The sequence below is a fragment of the Mizuhopecten yessoensis genome, unplaced genomic scaffold (assembly GCF_002113885.1).
Source record: "Mizuhopecten yessoensis strain PY_sf001 unplaced genomic scaffold, ASM211388v2 scaffold10839, whole genome shotgun sequence".
Classification (NCBI taxonomy): domain Eukaryota; kingdom Metazoa; phylum Mollusca; class Bivalvia; order Pectinida; family Pectinidae; genus Mizuhopecten; species Mizuhopecten yessoensis.
In genome coordinates this window covers 182,339-198,527 of record NW_018408747.1, presented here as the reverse complement: position 1 = coordinate 198,527, position 16,189 = coordinate 182,339, and the positions used below count along the sequence as shown (strand labels likewise).

The window sequence follows — 16,189 nt, the reverse complement described above, 5'->3', positions numbered from 1 at the left end:
TAAAATCTTATATTTCACCAATAAAGATGTGATAGAAATCTCAAATTATTGTTTCGCTGCAAGTCTTTGCATTCAGTGTCCGCCGGATATTTATTTTCCGTGTTTTCATAAAACTTTTAGATGGGCCGGAAGTAAATAATAGGTGGGAGTTGGCGGACGTATTGCAATTCAGTCGTTGTACACTTACATTTCAGAGATGGTGATACAGGTACATGTTGAGGGGATAGCGAAGTTCGAAGAGGTTGCTAAGGATTACGTAGGCAAAAAGATATTTGCATTGTTTTCCGGTTCAGTGGACGAAAATGGCAAAAACTGGTGTCCCGACTGTGTTACTGGTAGGTGTCAGATGTTGTCCAGGGGAGGTTACTCTCATTTGAGAACCAAATTCCACTACTTTCGGTTTGCATGACTGACCACTGTCAGCTTATGATTAGCTCATCCATCGTAAAGTTGTTAAAACAATGGCTGTTTCTTTAATTATTTAATGTCTTTTAATTAAAATAGTGTTAAAATCTTCTTTTATATGCGACTCTGTGTCATTTTCTTTTAGATTTATTTTGTGAAAATAGCTCAAAAGTGGTCAGACTGGTACAAATGTACAGTACAAGATAGTATAGGTCTTTACAGCTATTGGACGTAATCGACAGGGTGTACTCGACCTGTTTAAACCCACAGCCTTGCATCAAATTGATGAAACAAATGAAAATGGGTTTTAAATTAGTGTTGTTATTTAAATGAACTAATTAATTTATTTAAAAAAAAATATCACATTATGTAGGTGAATACAAAATTTAGTTCAATTCAAATTGAACTAAATTTTGTATTCACCTACATAAATGGCAAGACAAGACTCATGCTAAATTTGATTGCAAATGTTGTGAGTGTAAATTTAGGATAATGCATGAGGCTACTTCATAACTTGATTCTGATAGGGTATAAATGTGTTTCCATGTAGTAACTGCATAAAGAACAGTCCACTTTCAACCTAATTAGGTTTACACATGCATAATGGCATGTCTCAATCTAAATTTGATGGCCAATTTGATACTTTTATATTTCACATAATTAATGAGGTTTCATTATTTTGATTGGTTAATTGGTATGCATATTCAAACTCTGACCCAGAAATTAATCAATTTCAACCAAATCAGGTAACAATACTTAATTAATTAATTAGTTGTATCATGCTAATATAAGGCCAAATAAAAAAAAATTGTGTTTCCACTAACCCTACCTATCCTAGATTTTTGTGCTTATCCTAAAGTTTTTGTTGGCATTTAGTGATATGCATTGTTAAAGTCAGAACTCCTGCTCTATATAAGCAAAGTAAAATTATTTCCCAAAATATGAAAAAAACGCCTACCCACCTAAGGATGATAGCTAAAACACAAGTAAAAAAAATGTTGGCCTAAGTTTTGATTGCAAATGTGAATTCTTATGCCAGTTGATGAAGCAGTACAGTGAAATGTACACCTTCAATCCTTATGAGCACTATATTATCCTTGAGTATTACCAAAAATGATTGAAATAGACCTAAATAATTGATTAAATGAGGCCACACAAAAAGTCTGTGTTTCCTCTTAATTTCCCTATACTGATGTTTCTATGTTACACTAAATCATGTTTGGCTAATATAAACCAAGTAGTGTTTATGTAGAAACGCAACCTGTAAAACAGTTTTACTTATCTATCTGAATAAATATCAATACATTTGTATAAGTCCCGGGCTTGTTTTCATGAAACCATTCTCAATTACTAAAACTTGGACTCTGTGCTCAATCTGGCCCACGACTTTCTTGTTCCAGTGATACATTAAGAATAAAAGACATTTTGTTAAGGAAGAGACTTCAAACCGAATATTGTTTTGAATGGCTACACAGGACTTATTGACCGTATCACATGATTTAAATGTGTTAAAAGAAAGTTCCCTTGAACACAGAATCGATGCTTGAGCATGAGAGCGGTTTCATGGATACAGGTCCTGATCTTTTGAGACCTTAATGAGGAAAAACAAAAATAATTTTGACTGGCCATATCAAAATCTGCAAAGTCTTTTTTATTTAGAGTTCGCTCAAGTTATATTCTGTTCCAAATATTGCAAAATGAAACAATTGTTAGATAACAGAAAGGAAACCAACATAATTAAGATATTAATACAACTCTGTATACGTAGCATACTATAAAAACGTCTGAAGAAAATCATGTGGATGATGCTAAAAATGTATATTTGCTTGCAAGTATGTATATGTGTTAAATGTTTTTTACTTATCTAGCTGATCCAGTGGTATCGAGTAATGTGAAACATGCCGCAGAGGATGCTGTCTTTATCCACTGTGGAGTGGGAAATAGGGATTAGTAAGTTAAAATCGTAGTCTTTCATCAAAATTCAGTTTGTTCGGTGACAAAATCGATACAACATTTTAAGGTTTTAGAATTTGTTTTTCAATAAAAGAAATCTATTTAGCATCAAATATTTAATTGTATACAAATATCAAATAAGAAAAGTATTGTTGCCATACTATTGGAGTACACCTTTTAATCAAGTTGGTTGAAAAGGGTTATAAACATCCTATCAACAGCTAATTAAGGTCATTTTTAATATTGTTGATTGATGTTGTTAATTTTCTTTCACTCAAATTTTAAACTTATAGTTTTCCTTTTGCAAAAGGTATTCATGATGTAAGTGGAATGGTTTCAGGGCTCAAAACCTGGTTGTCTGTAGATTGTCTTGAAAATAAAATATTTGAATTAGAAAGTAACATATTTTCGAAAAATGTGTAAATTCATCACTTAAGATACATGTACATTGGTATAAAATATCCCTGACGATGTGATTCTTTGTGTTCTGAACGCTTTTTATAATTCCATAGGAAATATGATAATAGGTGCCAGTTTTTTTTGGAAACATTTATCATATCAGAGCACATGGTTTCTTCTTCCTGTTTTTTTGTGGGGGTTGATGATGTGTTTCTTATTTATTTTGTTGTGTCTGCCATTCTGGTTTATATATCAATTTAGGGTTAGGATTTATTCTATCTTTGTTGACGGTTGGGTCAATTCTTATTATTTTTAATTAAATGACTTGCTTAATTGACAATGTTTTACATGTTTAAGATACATAGATACATAGATTTAGTCTTTAAAACTGTTTTCTGTGCTTGGTTTTGCCAGTGTTCATCTGATTTATATTCAAATTGTTTAACTGTGTTTGAATTCACAACATTAGTCAAAAGACGGAAGCTATGACTGATGTTTTAGGTGTTCATTACCCATATTAGCTCCACAAAATAATTTCTTATAAGTAAAATGGTGTTCTAGTAAATACATCTACAATGGGTTTTATAAGATTTTTTTATAGTAATGTTCCATTTTTCATCTCATCAAAAAGTAAGTGATAGCTTTATAAAAATGTTAGCCTAGCTGTAAGAATATTTTCAAATGTTTTGAAATTGTTTTTATTATTAAAAAACACCTGAGGAATAACAAGATTTAAGTATTCAAAATTATCAGAATTATCAGAAATCTGACATGAATTTTACAAAACATATTCTTGAAAAATATTTTAAAAGTGGATATTTGCTTTAAGTTATTTAACTAAGTGTAAGTAATTGCTGTGCCTAACTTACGCTAAATATTGGTTATATTTGTTTTCAGTTGGAAAGATCAGAAAAATGATTTCAGAACAAACCCAAAGTTGAAACTGAAGTGTGTTCCTACTTTGATGATAGTTGGAAAGGTATGTAATATGTACATACAGTACACACTGCTTTGTTGAATGTTAAATCAAGGCTAGGAGTGTTATACGCCTGTCTATGACAGAATGTTTATTGGTGTTCATAATGGTATGGCATTGTCTTGCTGGCTAGCTGGGCATCAACAAGATTTTTTCCAGACCATATCTTCCTTTCTACATTCACGGAAACTTGTCAAATAAGATGAAGTTACAGCCCATCATACTAAAGATTTTTTCCACAGAGCTGTATCACCTAGGTAGATGATAGAGCGTTGCATACTGTAAGTTAGTTATGCATCGCTCTCTATACAGAGTTATTGCCCTTGGTTAATGTTTGAAGCATACTTTTGTTTTAAAATTATTTGGAATTTTTGCCAAGAGGGGCAATCCTCATATCAAAGTCTGTTTATGGTATAAGCAACTGGTCTTAATATTTTCACTAACCACCTACTAGAGGTATAGTATGTTTTCTCATTTCAAATTTCAAAACCTTCAAGAAATAAATCATTTTTTTTTTTTTTTTTTTTACATTTCAACATTTTATATACAATTTGTTACAGATAGCAACAACAGAAATCTGTTTGTTTACATTAGTCTAAATGGATACTATACACATAGCATGTAATTGCAGAGCAGGTCTAAACTGTAAAAGATGTATCTTGATGAAACTTGAAGTTTACCTGGACCACCCACTGAGGGTATGCAGTATGCAGTGATTTAGTTCAAAGTCAAATAAGTATATACTTTCAAGTAAACACTTGGCAGGGCATTTAAGTTTAAACTGCTAGAAAATATTTTTATGAAACCTGAATGATACCTGCATCATCCTTAGGAGGTGTGCAGTTGTTAGGTTACCATAACCTTCACTTCAAGGTCAAAGGTCATATAAGTGCAAAATTTTCAGTCAAATCTTGTTAGAACTGTAGATTTTAAACCATTGAAAATATTTTGATGAAACCTAAACAATACCTGCATCATCAAGAGAAAGTGTGCATTACATTATATAAAGGTCACTAAGACATTCACCTCTGGGCTAAAGGTACCTTAGGAAGAAATAAGTTCAAAGTAAATATGCATAGATTGACTGATATTAATGGGGAGACATACTGAAAGCTTTTGTTTGTTGAACAAATCTCTAGTTTGTGTTACTGTTACAGCCCTAGTAATGTCAGGGGTCTGTACACGATATATGAGTTCTTACATTCTGCAGAGTTATCTTCTCTTGTGAGCAGGTATTGATTGTTACTCATTGGTTTGTGTGAGAAATTACGTCATTTTCTCAAAAATTGATGACGTTGCTCTCACAAACAAATGACGTAACAATCAATACCTGCTCACAAGAGAAGATAACTCTGCAATACGAAAAGACGGAATAGTGGACCTGGTTTAAGTTATGTTTAAGCACTATTTTCGTGTCTTCTTGGAAGGAAGTGTTTGGTTGTCCTTCCATTTCCACAACTTGTACTGCATGTTTAAAGTTGTGATTATCTCCTCTTTTCAGCCTAACAGACTAGAAGAAGGACAGTGTGCTAATGGAGAGTTGGTGAAAATGCTGTTTGAAGACGAATGAAAATCATATTTGTCAACCGTTATGCTCACTTATGAAATTGTAATGAGGAATCTGATGCCAGGTTAAATGTTTAAAACATATTAAGCAAGTCTATGTCATCCTAAATTGTTAGTGGGAATACTACTGGGGTGTGCTTGGTAGCGTTAATGAAATGGTTGTATTAATTTATAATTTATCTTGGTGGAATAGCTTACAGCTGTACATACTTGCCTTGGATACACTATTAAGTCTCCATTATTTCTAGTCATAAGACAGGCTTGAAAAGACTCTATTATTACGAAAAATCTTCCGTTTAATAGAAACAACATTCCAAGTTCATCAGAATTGCGAAAACACTGTTTTGTATAACACTAGAAATGTGCATGGTATGTGTACATGATGAACAAATGAAACGTCTTTACTTCACAACTAGTATTTGTTGACTGTGTGTTATCGAAGCTATAAAATGGCCATACAGGACAAAAAGTTATTTGTTTTCAGGTTGATTATTGAACCAAAGATCATGAATAATAAATATGCTTTTAAACGCAAAACAGATTTTTGCATTTTTTTTTCGTACATGAAAATAAAATCTCTCCAGTTATAGTTCAAATAATTCACCCATTCATGCTGACAAAGCAAGTAATTATAGATTGCAGTTAGATCAGGAAATTTTCTTAACGTAAATCAGAATAAACAATTCACACACAGGATAGGCGTAAACTCTAAGCAGTTGTAGGTAATTTGAACCATATGACTTTTTAAGTGTAAGAGAAATTTTCATTTAAAGTATAAAAGCTTAATTATACAACCGTCAAATTTGACGGTAGTATTGAGGTATGGCGTTGTCCATCCGTCGGTCCGGCCATCCAGCATAAACTTTGTTGGTCCGGCAATCTCCTCCTACATTTTTTGACCGACAATTTTTTCAAAAGTCATTGCCCTTTGTTCATTTAAGTATTTGATTTTTGTTCGGAGATCTCCTCCTACATTTTTCAACCGATCTTTTTGAAACTTGGTATACGTTATACTCATGATATGAAGTTGTGTCTCCCTTAAAAGAATTTTAGATTCCACAATTTTTCCAAAAGTAATTGCCCTTTGTTCATTTCAGTATTTGATTTTTGTCCGGAAATCTCCGCCTACATTTTTCAACGGATCTCTTTGAAACTTAGTATACATGGTAATCATGATATGAAGTTGTGTCCCCTTCTAAAAGAATTTTGATTCAACAATTTTTACAAAATGTATTGCCTTCTGTTCATTTCAGTATTTGATTTTTTGTCTGAAGATTTTCTCCTACTTTTTTATAGCATACCAGCTAACCACTCTTAGAATGATGCAGATCTTATTTCAATGTAAAAAAGCAAATAATACTATATGGCATTCGACGGGCGTATTTTGTTCCGCCCCGCGGTAATCTTGTTTTTATGATATTTTGACAATTTTCGTTAATTAAGTATAACTATTTATATAGATATGGGTCAAAGAAGTAATATAGACGGTAAAATCCCATATAACACTGGATCCTAATGGAGGTATGTCCGTAGGATACGAATTACTTAAAATAGTATATGGGGCAAAGAAGTAATTCCATCTTGTCCACACTGTTGGAATTACAATGTACTTCTTTGCCCCATATTTATATAGATAGATATATATGCTTTTTATAGATCAAATTGCTCAATTTTCTTAAAATGATTCGTATGTCAAAAATGTATGCAACCCATTAAGCGGGATATTTCCAAGGGGATGACATTTCGCTACTTGATGGGGTAATTAATATGGTTACAAAAACGATATTTGGATACATGTCAACAATTCTGATGAGTCCCTTTTTATGAAAAGCTCTTCCAGAGGATTAATATAAGTTGCACAAAAACATGTAAATTTTATGCTCAAATCGAAGTAATTTCACTACCTTCAAGATATAACTATAGTGACAAGGGGAAAAAAAGGCATATTCATCAGCACACTTAGAAACGTCGGCTTCATAATAAACAAAGAAAAAGCAGATTTCCCAATGAAATCATATTGATTACCATAAAACTTGTCAAAGGTCTTAATCAACTTGCCTCTCTAGTAACTCTGGGATTTAAATATTTGTCCGTCAGCAGTCGACTAATATCACGAAAATCATTATCGTTAGCAATTCCCTGAATGCCGAATCAGCAGTGACATGTGAACACCATAGGTAAGAGGAGTGGGGTAGTTACTATTAATAAAGAGAAAGTTCAATTGGTCAGTATGTTAGAAAATATGGGAGAGGCATTGCAACCAAAAATGTAGGCATGCTATCAAATGAAATAAACTTTATATCATTTAATTTACAGCGTGATCCCGCGAATGTAATTTTTGAGCTCTTAATGTCTTTTAGCATAAAACAACATGTAAATTAATTAAAATTGTTTTTTACAAAAAGGTTCTGATTGCACCTGACCGTATGCATCTTCTGTTTCAATAGTTTCTTTGGCCGAGTGTATTGCACTAGCTTTATATAAAGTTGTTAATTCATCCAAAATTAAACAGTGCATTTTTTCAAGATTTAAAGATTCATAATCTCTAGTGCACTTGCTCCTTAATTTACATTTTCCATGTACACCCAAGTAAGTTCACTCCCACAGCCTGGTAGACCGTACATTAACCCTTTCCCAAGTCTAGTAAAACTACATTGAACTAGCCCTGTAATATCTCATTTCTTCATACTTGAACCTGGTGAAGAGTGTTTTACTCTAGTTTGATAAAATCTAGTTCGTTCACCTCATATCCTGATATAGAAGTACATTTCACAAAGCAATCGTAGTGCATTCACCCATAGACCTATTAAAACAGTGAATTACCCAAGCTCTATAGAATTCAATCCTAAACTTGGTAAAATAGAGCATTGCTCTAGCTATAGAAACAATTTCTTCGCATGTATAACTTATAAAACAGTGAATTACCCAAGCTCTGTAACACCTCGTTCATTAACTTCAAAACCTTGAAAACGATGCACTGCTGTAGCAATATAAACCCAAAACCTCGTTCATTAACTTCTAAGCCTAGTTAAACGGTGCACCGTAGCAGCAATATAAACCCAAAGCCTCGTTCATTTACTTCAAAACCTGGTGAAACAGTGCACTGCTGTAGCGATATAAACCCAAAACCTTGTTCATTAACTTCTAAACCTGGTTAAACAGTGCACTGCTGTAGCAATATAAACCCAAAACCTCGTTAATTAACCTCTAAACCTGGTTAAACAGTGCACTGCTGTAGTAATATAAACCCATAACCTCGTACATTGACTTCTAAACCTAGTTAAACAGTGTACTGTTGTAGCAATATAAACCCAAAACTTCATTCATTAACTTCTAAACCTGGTTAAACAGTGCACTGCTGTAGCAATATAAACCCAAAACCTTGTTCATTAACTTCAAAATCTGGTAAACCAGTGTACTGCTATAGCAATATAAACCCAAAACCTCGTTCATTAACTTCTAAACCTGGTTAAACAGTGCACTGATGTAGCATTATAAACCCATAACCTCGTGCATTAACTTCTAAACCTGGTTAAACAGTGCACTGCTGTAGCAATATAAACCCAAAACCTCGTGCATTAACTTCTTAACCTGGTTAAACATTGCACTGCTGTAGCAATATAAACCCAAAACCTCGTGCATTAACTTCTTAATCTGGTTAAACAGTGCACTGCTGTAGCAATATAAACCCAAAACCTCGTTCATTAACTTCTAAACCTGGAGAAACAGTGCACTGCTGTAGCAATATAAACCCAAAACCTCGTTCATTGACTTTTAAACCTGGTTAAACAATGCGCTGCTGTAGCAATATTAACCCAAAACCTCGTTCATTAACTTCTAAACCTGGTTAAACAGTGCACTGCTGTAGCAATATAAACCCATAATCTCGTGCATTAACTGCTAAACCTGGTAAACCAGTGCACTACTGTAGCAATATAAACCCAAAACCTCGTTCATTAACTTCAAAACCTGGTAAACCAGTGCACTTTTGTAGCGATATAAACCCAAAACCTCGTTCATTATCTTCAAAACCTGGTGAAACAATGCACTGCTCTAGCAATATAAACCCAAATCCTCGTTCATTAACTTCAAAACCTGGTAAACCAGTGCACTTTTGTAGCAATATAAACCCAAAACCTCGTTCATTATCTTCAAAACCTGGTGAAACAATGCACTGCTCTAGCAATATAAACCCAAAACCTCGTTCATTAACTTCAAAACCTGGTAAACCAGTGCACTTTTGTAGCAATATAAACCCAAAACCTCGTTCATTATCTTCAAAACTTGGTGAAACAGTGCACTGCTGTAGCAATATAAACCCTTATCCCTTCGCACCTAAATATTGTATATCGTGTATTAAATCAAACAATCTGTGAAACCCTGTTCGTTCACCTCCTAACTTATAAAACGGAGGAGAACTCTAGATAATTATATATACCTTACTTCCTTATCACCTACGCCAGGTAAAACAGTACATCACATAAGTTCAATAAAACCTCTTTCGTTCACTTCTAAACCTGGTAAAACATTGCATTGATCTAGCCAGTAAACCCTAGTTCGTTGTTACCAAATTGCTAAATTAGTACATAGCTCTTGTTATAGGCAAATGTAAATGCTTATTCATTCACAATTTAACCTGGTAAAGCAGTGCATTACACAAGCTCTGTAACCTTAGTTTGTTAATTTCAGTGGAAAAAAGTGCAATGCTGTAACCATGTAAACACTGGTCCATTCTCTCCCCGATCTGATAAAAGAGAACATTGTTCTAGATCTATTAACCCTCATTCCTTCACCCCTAGACCCTGTAAAACAACAGAAATTGACAACTCCAAACACTGGTAATACTACTTAATGATTTATTTCAGGATAAAATATACAATATTAATCAACATACAATTGTACATATTAAGAAATGCAAACGTTCCCAACAAGATTAAAGTTCAAGGTATTTATCGATACAATTTATATACAATGTTTCTACTGCAGCTTCATGCACAGTGTACACAATATGTATCCTCGCCGTAAGCTTTGGCGTTGAGAGGAAAGCCCGCTAGTAGTGTAGACGGAGTGAGTCGTACGCACTCCTCTAGACGTCGTCGTCGAAAGTTCTCGTATATAGTTTAGTAGGTCTTTCCACCACCTGAAATGTACATGTTTTATCGAGATACAAATCGGATGAATACACAATAGAATGGGTGATAGCACAGGACAAACCCTGGCATTGACAACGTGTATCTTTCTGTAATTATATTTTAAGGAAAAGCATGTGCTTAAAATCTCGCTATGGAGAATGGTATTATACGACTTATCGCGAACGCTCATATGTACTTCATAACTTATGCTCTTTTTGTACTGAGTTTCTGGATTAAAAAAAAGTTATTTCAGAATGAAGATGGAAATAATCATTCTTTATGTTTGTATTACTCAATTAATCCGGGAAATTGTAATTCCGATTTATAATTTCAGAAACCATTCTCATGCGTATCATTTCCCCTGTTTTGCACGCCATCTCAATACGGGAGAATGCCATGATGAACAAAACCTTTACCTGTGGATATCTGATTTTCATCACTGACAAGCGTATATAACTACATATATGTAGCTTAAATAAGATAGATAGTCTTGGATTAGTTCCGTATTTCGTAGGTCATGTACTTACCCATCCCCTTGCTTCCGCTTCCTTTTCCGCCCATACTTCCCATTCCTGAGCCCATACCTCCCATTCCTGAGCCCATACCTCCCATACCTCCCATTCCTGAGCCCATACCTCCCATTCCTGAGCCCATACCTCCCATACCTCCCATTCCTGAACCCATGCCTCCCATTCCTGAGCCCATACCTCCCATTCCTTTACCACCCATCATACCACCCTTACCTCCCATTACTGAGCCCATACCTCCCATTCCTTTACCCCCCATCATACCACCCATACCTCCCATTCCTTCACCACCCATCATACCTCCCATGCCTCCCATTCCTGAACCCATACCCCCCATTCCTGAACCCATACCTCCCATTCCTTTACCACCCATCATACCACCCATACTTTCCATTCCTGAACCCATACCTCCCATTCCTGAACCCATACCTCCCATTCCTTTACCGCCCATCATACCACCCTTACCTCCCATTCCTGAGCCCATACCTCCCATGCCTCCCATTCCTGAGCCCATGCCTTCCATTCCTGAGCCCATACCTCCCATTCCTTTACCACCCATCATACCACCCATACCTCCCATTCCTTCACCACCCATCATACCTCCCATGCCTCCCATTCCTGAACCCATGCCTCCCATTCCGGAGCCCATGCCTCCCATTTCTGAACCCATACCACCCATTCCTCCCATTCCCTTACCGCCCATCATACTACCCATACCTCCGTCCATCATACCTCCCATGCCACTCATACCGCCCATGCCTCCTTTTCCGCCCATCATACCACCCATACCGCCCATCATACCGCCCATTCCCATACTAGGCATACCGCTCATCATACCGCCCATACCCCCTGCACCACCCATCATGCCGCCCATTCCCATACTAGGCATACCGCCCATCATACCGCCCATACCACCTGCACCACCCATCATGCCGCCCATAGCTCCTTTTCCTCCCATCTTACCACCCATGCTCCCTTTTCCTCCCATCATACCACCCATTCCCATACCAGGCATACCGTTCATGCCTCCTTCTCCGCCCATCATTCCGCCCATTCCTCCACCCATGCCTTCACCCATGCCTCCTTTTCCGCCCATCATACCACCCATACCGCCCATTCCCATACCAGGCATACCGCTCATGCCTCCTTCCCCGCCCATCATTCCGCCCATACCACCCATTACACCTTGTCCGCCCATCATGTCTCCTCCCATACCGCCTGCAATGAAAAGACGATTTTAATTCATTTTATAGTTTGTTATCAAGCATTTTCTTTGTAATCTTTTGACACGGCTGACACTAGTAAACGTACTCTCAAAAGACTTTGTCATTGTTCGACTTGGGAAACTATTAACATAATGTATGATTACATAATGCAGCGCATAAAGCAATCTGTGTTCTCATTACCAGAAGACATCATCATGGCGGATCCCATCATAGCTTCTCCTGCTTTTCCCTCCATACCAGACTTGCCTGAGCCTGCACCTTTTCCTCCACCATTTGCACCTGCAAAAGGAAACAGGTATTCTCTGTTGCCAATTCTCCTTGCTGATATCAATTTGCTATGCATAAAATCTAATATGAATACTAATGTTCGTCCTGCATTTTGCTTTTTCACACCTGTCTTTGATAGATGAACCTAATCCATAACGGAAGGGGAAATGGATACAGGAATCATCCGGCCAACCAAATAATGCTGCAAATAGTTGACTGAAGATAATGGGTGATTCTCATATTCATAGGTATAGGATTGAGTATCTTATACAGATGTGAGTCTGTTTTCAGTGTGTTTAAATACTGATGTACATGCATTTCTTAATGCCTTAATGTGGTGTGGTGTTCCGTCCTGAACAGCAATCTCATGTTAGTTATTTTCTTTTACGTAATACCTTTAAAACGAAATATTTAAAAAAAAGATACTGTAACTATGACTAGTCAGTGAATCACTTGGAATACAAAGTAAGTACGCACCTATTTCTTATGATAATAAAGTAAGTACGCACCTATTTCTGATGATAACAAAGTAAGTACGCACCTATTTCTGATGATAACAAAGTAAGTAGGCACCTATTTCTGATTATAACAAAGTAAGTACGCACCTATTTCTGATCTTAACAAAGTAAGTACGCACCTATTTCTGATGAAAACAAAGTAAGTACGCACCTATTTCTGATCATAACAAAGTAAGTACGCACCTATTTCTGATGATAACAAAGTAGGTACGCACCTATTTCTGATGATAACAAAGTAAGTACGCACCTATTTCTGATGATAACAAATAAAGTCGATACATGAAAGCAAACAAAATGAGTCCACCATAGGGTCATTTTTTTAACTTTAGGACTCGACATACATTGTAGGTACTTAATGACAAAAGAAATAAACCATATCCACTGGGGTCCGAAACATGTGTAAAAATACACAAAAATGTAACGAGCCTATAAAACGTTCTGTAGCGTTAACATGTTACTACTCTCAGCTAAAACAGAATATTCATATTAAATTTAGTAGTTACTGCGAATCATATCGGAATAAATTCCAGTTTAAGGTTTCGGCCAACCTCGGGGCCTAAAAGTCCATCAATAAGGTCGATCACCTTGTGACATGAGAAACATCGGTAGAAATGCGTTAAAAAATACCAGGAAAACAGAACAAAGTTTTTTTTTAAAATTCAGAATTCAGCGTTTCTTATGAACCAATTAGATCTAGCGTTGTAATATTGTTACGTACATATGTACCCCCTTATAATAGTGTTACGTACCCCCTTGTAATAGTGTTACGTAACCCCTTATAATAGCGTTACGTACCACCTTATAATAGTGTTACGTACCCCCTTATACTAGTGTTACGTACCCCCTTATACTAGTGTTGCGTACCCCATTATAATAGTGTTACGTATCCCCTTATAATAGTGTTACGTACCCCCTTATAATAGTTTTACGTACTCCCTTATACTAGTGTTACGTACCCCCTTATAATAGTGTTCCGTACCCCATTATAATAGTGTTACGTACCCCCTTATCATAGTATTACGTACCCCCTTATAACAGTATTACGTACCCCCTTTACCGCCTGCTCCTTTCATGCCACCAGCACTGTAGCCGAAAACGAGACCCAGCACAAGGAAGGGCTTTAGGAAAAGTGTAACTGACGGCATCCTGTTAGATATCTACAAGATAACAAAATAATGTTAGGAACAGAGATCACATTAGGGGGAAAATCTGACAAATATCCCACGACAAATCGGAGGTGAATTGAGGTGTTCCCAACACTAAGGTTGTCACAATCTGAATGAGAGTTGATCATTACCTTACTTTTTAGTCTGTTAACCATGCTGTCATCGTATTTACCTGATAAGTACCTACTTAACTTGTATAGCATACAGTAGGTAAAAGCAAAAGACAATCTCTGGAAACTTATGATCGTATAACGACAGTATATCCATCGCGATCGTATTTATCACGATAGCACCCAGACACTTAATTTACTTAGCTTGAAACACAAGAGGTGCACAGACTCTACAATTACTTAACAACAAGAAACAAGATTTGTACAAACACTAAATTTACCTTTCATGATAAATCAATTCACTACAAAAACACCAAATCATAGCTGACATGAGACTCATTATAATTCAACAAACCCTTTATCTTACTTAAATTGAAAATTAAAAATTATTATCATATAAATCTAATTTTACGCGATACTAAGAAAACATATATACACTAAATAAACAAACACTAAATCTTCCGTTACAGGAGACATACTTAACTATCAAAGATGAAATCCAACTTAACACCAGATGAAAATATATCCTTCTACAGACAATAAATCTATCTTGCCACGGAACTCGAAAATTTTAATTATACATGCTCTTATTCTGACCAACATGATAACTAAAATACTATAAACACACGAATTATAACCATACAGGACATTTAAAATGTATAATTCATATTAAAAAAGTTGAAAAAAGGTTATCATTAGACATCAATAAACGTATAAAAATGAAGTTTTACCTAACTTTAGATTCATTTTCCCTAATTGTACAAATATTAAATCTTACCAAACATTAAGCAGAAGAAATATAAGTATACAAACACAACTTATTATTTAACATGAAACCAAAATATGATTACATCAATATTTGCAAAATTTTAACTAAAATGGAACTCAAACTGTATAATTATATAAATAATATCTTAAATGTTACATTAATCATATCAGTTACCCAAACAGGTTTTCTTATTTAACATGACACTTCATAGTCATTATTATGAAAACACTTCTTCTAAGTTAATATCGAAGTTAAATATTGCTTATCACGATCCGATATTAAACATTGAATTTAAAAGCCAAACTCACTGTGAGGTGTACAGCTACGTCCTATAGAACTGAACTGTCGGCTGTGGATCGGTGGGCTAGTAGGCTAGAGGACAATGACTAGTTGTAAAGATAATCGACACGGAATTTATAGTAACTTAACAAGAAACTTTTATTTTTATTTTTATTTTTAAGTGAACCTTTAAGATAGGAAAACATTTTCGTTAACGACGGGTTACATCTTTCGGGCCGACGACCTGTTTGTTTTAGTAATACGTACTTCCGGACAATGATTACAGGTACAAGTCGTCTGTCACGACTCAAAGGAAAAATACAGGTGAAATAGACAAACACGTGCGCTTTAACGCATCAATAAACTTAACCATCGCCTTACATGAAATATACACGAGACAATTACATCCGCACGCTTTTTTTTATTACGTGTGAATAACTTACCTTTGCTATAAATGACCAAATGTACATTTAAAGTAAATTGTTTAACAAGTCATGACTCAAGCACTATGTGATTCAGAAAAATATCTAACAATTTTCTCAGTCTAATATAATTTCTTATTTAGGTCTGAACCGATGGACGTAATGTCGCTATACGATCATAAGTTTACAGAGATTGTCTTTTGCTTTCTCCTACTGTATACTATACAAGTTAACAATGTCTTGCTTTTGTTTTGATTCAATTTCCGAAGTATTCTTTTAGATTGAATTCAATGGGCATTAAAATTCAACAACAAAACCCCCTAAAAGTTGGAAGACTCACCCAAAATATTTACTCCCTCGTAAGTCAAAAGACCCCAATTAATCATCAGAATTCAGATATGTAATTTTGATATGTTATTTTTGTACTTAAATGTTGAAATGGTTCATAGCGACATTGTATCAGTTGATACTAAG

General features: G+C 35.3%; 3 protein-coding genes across 5 annotated transcripts in view; 1 reads left to right on the top strand and 2 right to left on the bottom strand.

The window, feature by feature from the left end:
• Nucleotides 1-276, bottom strand: part of LOC110462874 — a 32,729-nt gene extending 32,453 nt beyond the window's left edge. For 2 of the 3 annotated variants that reach the window (XM_021517107.1, XM_021517106.1), the window contains exon 1: nt 188-276. The gene's annotated coding sequence lies outside the window, so the exon portion shown is untranslated. The remainder of the gene's footprint in view (nt 1-187) is intronic. The other variant, XM_021517108.1, reaches the window with a different exon arrangement.
• On the top strand, nt 125-5,836 carry LOC110462875 (thioredoxin domain-containing protein 17-like). Its single transcript, XM_021517110.1, has 4 exons — nt 125-335; nt 2,274-2,355; nt 3,655-3,736; nt 5,235-5,836. The coding sequence occupies exons 1-4, from the start codon at nt 197-199 to the stop codon at nt 5,301-5,303; spliced, it is 372 nt and encodes a 123-aa protein (XP_021372785.1). The 5' UTR covers nt 125-196; the 3' UTR covers nt 5,304-5,836.
• Nucleotides 5,837-10,149: 4,313 nt separating this feature from the next.
• Nucleotides 10,150-15,390, bottom strand: LOC110462862 (glycine-rich cell wall structural protein-like). Its single transcript, XM_021517089.1, has 5 exons — nt 15,323-15,390; nt 14,018-14,126; nt 12,365-12,463; nt 10,959-12,176; nt 10,150-10,439 (listed from the first exon to the last, which is right to left on the bottom strand). The coding sequence occupies exons 2-5, from the start codon at nt 14,112-14,114 to the stop codon at nt 10,420-10,422; spliced, it is 1,434 nt and encodes a 477-aa protein (XP_021372764.1). The 5' UTR covers nt 14,115-14,126; nt 15,323-15,390; the 3' UTR covers nt 10,150-10,419.
• Nucleotides 15,391-16,189: the final 799 nt, after the last annotated feature.

Excerpts from the sequence above, each read along its gene's own strand:
- LOC110462875 (XM_021517110.1), top strand. The coding sequence starts at position 197 with ATGGTGATACAGGTACATGTTGAGGGGATAGCGAAGTTCGAAGAGGTT. Across the intron at positions 336-2,273 it reads GTGTCCCGACTGTGTTACTG|CTGATCCAGTGGTATCGAGT; the intron begins GTAGGTGTCAGA and ends TTACTTATCTAG. Across the intron at positions 3,737-5,234 it reads CTTTGATGATAGTTGGAAAG|CCTAACAGACTAGAAGAAGG; the intron begins GTATGTAATATG and ends TCCTCTTTTCAG.
- LOC110462862 (XM_021517089.1), bottom strand. The coding sequence starts at position 14,114 with ATGCCGTCAGTTACACTTTTCCTAAAGCCCTTCCTTGTGCTGGGTCTC. Across the intron at positions 12,177-12,364 it reads CGCCATGATGATGTCTTCTG|GCGGTATGGGAGGAGACATG; the intron begins GTAATGAGAACA and ends TTTTCATTGCAG. Across the intron at positions 10,440-10,958 it reads AAGCGGAAGCAAGGGGATGG|GTGGTGGAAAGACCTACTAA; the intron begins GTAAGTACATGA and ends TGTACATTTCAG.